Below are 2,500 nucleotides of genomic sequence, written 5' to 3' on the forward strand. Positions count from 1 at the left end.
GAAAGAGGGACGGAGGAGGGAGGGAGAGGGAGGGAGAGAGAAAGAGGGACGGAGGAGGGAGGGAGAGAGAAAGAGGGAGGGAGGGGAAAGGAAAGAGAAAGAGGGAGGGAGGGAGGGGGAGGGAGAGAGAAAGAGGCAGGAAGAACGAGGGAGAAGGAGAGAGAGAAAGAGGGAGGAGTGAGGAGAAAGGGGAAAGTGAGAGGGAGTTGGAGGGAGGTAGGGAGAAGGAATAGTAGAAACGTGCATAGGAAAACGGGAGAAGGATAAGATGTAAAGAAGACGAAGTGGGAGGAAGAAAGAGAAGAAAGAGAATAAGGAGGAAAGGGGGAGGGGCAGGAAAGCGAAAGGGGTGCAGAGGAATAAGGGGTGAGAGAGAGTGGGAGAGGGGAAAGGGGAAGACGAGGGGAAGGGGGGAAGGAACTCAACCATATTGATCCGTAAACTAAGTGAAGGAGTGGCACACCTCACTTTCGATTTACAGCCAGAGAGCAGGTGTTGTGAAGGCGCTGCAGACTGGGGTGGGAGGGTTGGGGGGGGGAGGTGGGGGGGGTCTGCATTGGGGAGAGGGGAAGGGGGAAGGATGGGGAGGCAGGAAGGATGGAGGGAGAGCTCAAAGGATGTGTGTGTGTGTTTGTGTAAGTGTAAGTGTGTGTGTGTGTGTGTGTGTTTGTGTGTCTGAGCGAGTGCGTGTGTGTGTGTGTGTGTGTGTGTGTGTGCTTGTGTGTTTGTGTATGTGTGTGTGTGTCTGTATGTGTGTGTGCCGTCCGTGAGTGCGTGTCTGCGTGCCTGCGTACGTGCATGCTTGCGTGCTTGTGTTCTTGACTGTGCATTTTTAATAAGTGTGTACATGGATTAGGTATGTGTGTATCCGAAAGTGTATTTATTACTTTGATATGTACACTATGTGACAGAATAGATAAATCAACATCATGCTACTCAAACAGATATATAAATAAACAATAACAATATGAACACTAAACCCAAACCATCCTCGACTACTTTACGCTTCTAAATGTTGCAAAAATCCAATGCAAAAGGAATCTGATCTTGCAGTGACATTCTGCATCTTGCATGACCAGTGACACTGAGAGCCAACCGGGTTATAGCGTGTGATATCCGTCTGTTCTGTGCATGCCACTGTGTCTGATTCATTTTTATGGAAATTAGGTAATGGAGAAGGAAGGAGAGAGGGAGGGAGGGAGAGAGGGGGAGGGAAGGAGGGAAGGAGGGAAAGAAGGAAGAGGGAAGGGAGAGAAGGAGAGAGGTAGGAGGAAGGGAGGGAGGGAGGGAGGGAGAAAGAGAGAGAGGGAGGGAGGGAGGGAACAGAGCTTAAGAAAGAAAGAGTCAGAGAAAGAGAACAAGAGAGAGAGAGAGAGAGAGAAAGAGAGAGAGATAGTTATAGAGAAATTGGGAAAGGAAAGTTAGAAAAAGGAGAGAAAAAAAAACTATATAGTCAGAGAAAATGTAAAAAAAAAACAAAAAAAACACAGATAAACTTAAAAAAAAAAAACAGACGTTATATATACACGAAAACAGAAGAAGAAAGAGAAAAGGGCGGAATATTGGGCCATGAATCTAGCCTTTCCTCCATTTCTCCTCCATTAGCAGATTGACGGAACATTCTCCATAATTTCCTCGTATGGGAGGAACAATAACAGATTTTGGCTCGATCATTATTTTCATTACTTTGCTTTTATGGGCAAGTGAAAAGATCTAACGTATTTTTCTTCCAGCGTTTTCGGGAAATGTAAAGAAGGACATTATGTGCTTTATTATAGAGTTCGTGAACGTTAACTTTTACTCTGAGTTTTGAGTGAGACTTTGTATGGTTTAGATTTTCCGCTTTTCCTTCTCCTCCTCGCATCTTTAACCTTCCTCCTCCTTCTTCTCGTCCTCCTCGTCTTTCTCTTCCTCTTCCTCTTGCTTCTCGCCTGGTCCTCCTTCTCCTCCTCCTCTTCTTTTTTTCTCTTCCTTCACCTCTTCCTCCTTCTGCTCCTCGTCTTCATCCTCTTCTTTTTTCTCCTCCTTCATGCGCTCTTCCTCCTCCTCCTCTTTTTCCACCACCTCCTTGTTCGCCTCCTGCTCCTTGTGTTCGTCCTTGTCGCTCTCCTCCTTCTCGTTTTAATTAATTTCCTTCCTTCTTACTTCGTCCTATTCCTTGTCTTCACCTTCCCTCTCTTGCCTCTCCTCGTCCCCGACTTCCTCTTCTTCCCACTTCTCCTCTTCATCCTTGCCCTTGTCATCACCCTTCCCTCCTCCTCCTCCTCCTCCTCCTCCTCCTCCTCCTCCTCCTCCTCCTCCTCCTCCTCCTCCTCCTCCTCCTCCTCCACCTCCTCCTCCTCCTCAACCTCCTCTTCCTCACCTTTTCTTTTCCTTCCTTCTTGTTTTCTTCTTTATAATAAATATCGACATACTGTTTCTTGATAACCAGATCTACGTTTCACTGACTCATGATTCATTCATATACGAACGCGCCGCCCACTCTCGCACGACCGCACGA

The 2,500-nt window shown here is 47.1% G+C and overlaps 1 protein-coding gene across 1 annotated transcript in view; it reads right to left on the reverse strand.

Annotated features, from left to right (window-relative positions):
- LOC125029832 overlaps positions 1 to 2,500 on the reverse strand; it is a 19,361-nt gene that overhangs the window by 2,662 nt on the left and 14,199 nt on the right. Inside the window, exon 3 of the mRNA XM_047620007.1 lies at positions 1,005 to 1,120. Coding sequence (XP_047475963.1) covers positions 1,005 to 1,120 — 116 coding nt within the window. The remainder of the gene's footprint in view (positions 1 to 1,004; positions 1,121 to 2,500) is intronic.

The sequence above is a fragment of the Penaeus chinensis genome, chromosome 10 (genome assembly GCF_019202785.1).
Source record: "Penaeus chinensis breed Huanghai No. 1 chromosome 10, ASM1920278v2, whole genome shotgun sequence".
Classification (NCBI taxonomy): Eukaryota; Metazoa; Arthropoda; class Malacostraca; order Decapoda; family Penaeidae; genus Penaeus; species Penaeus chinensis.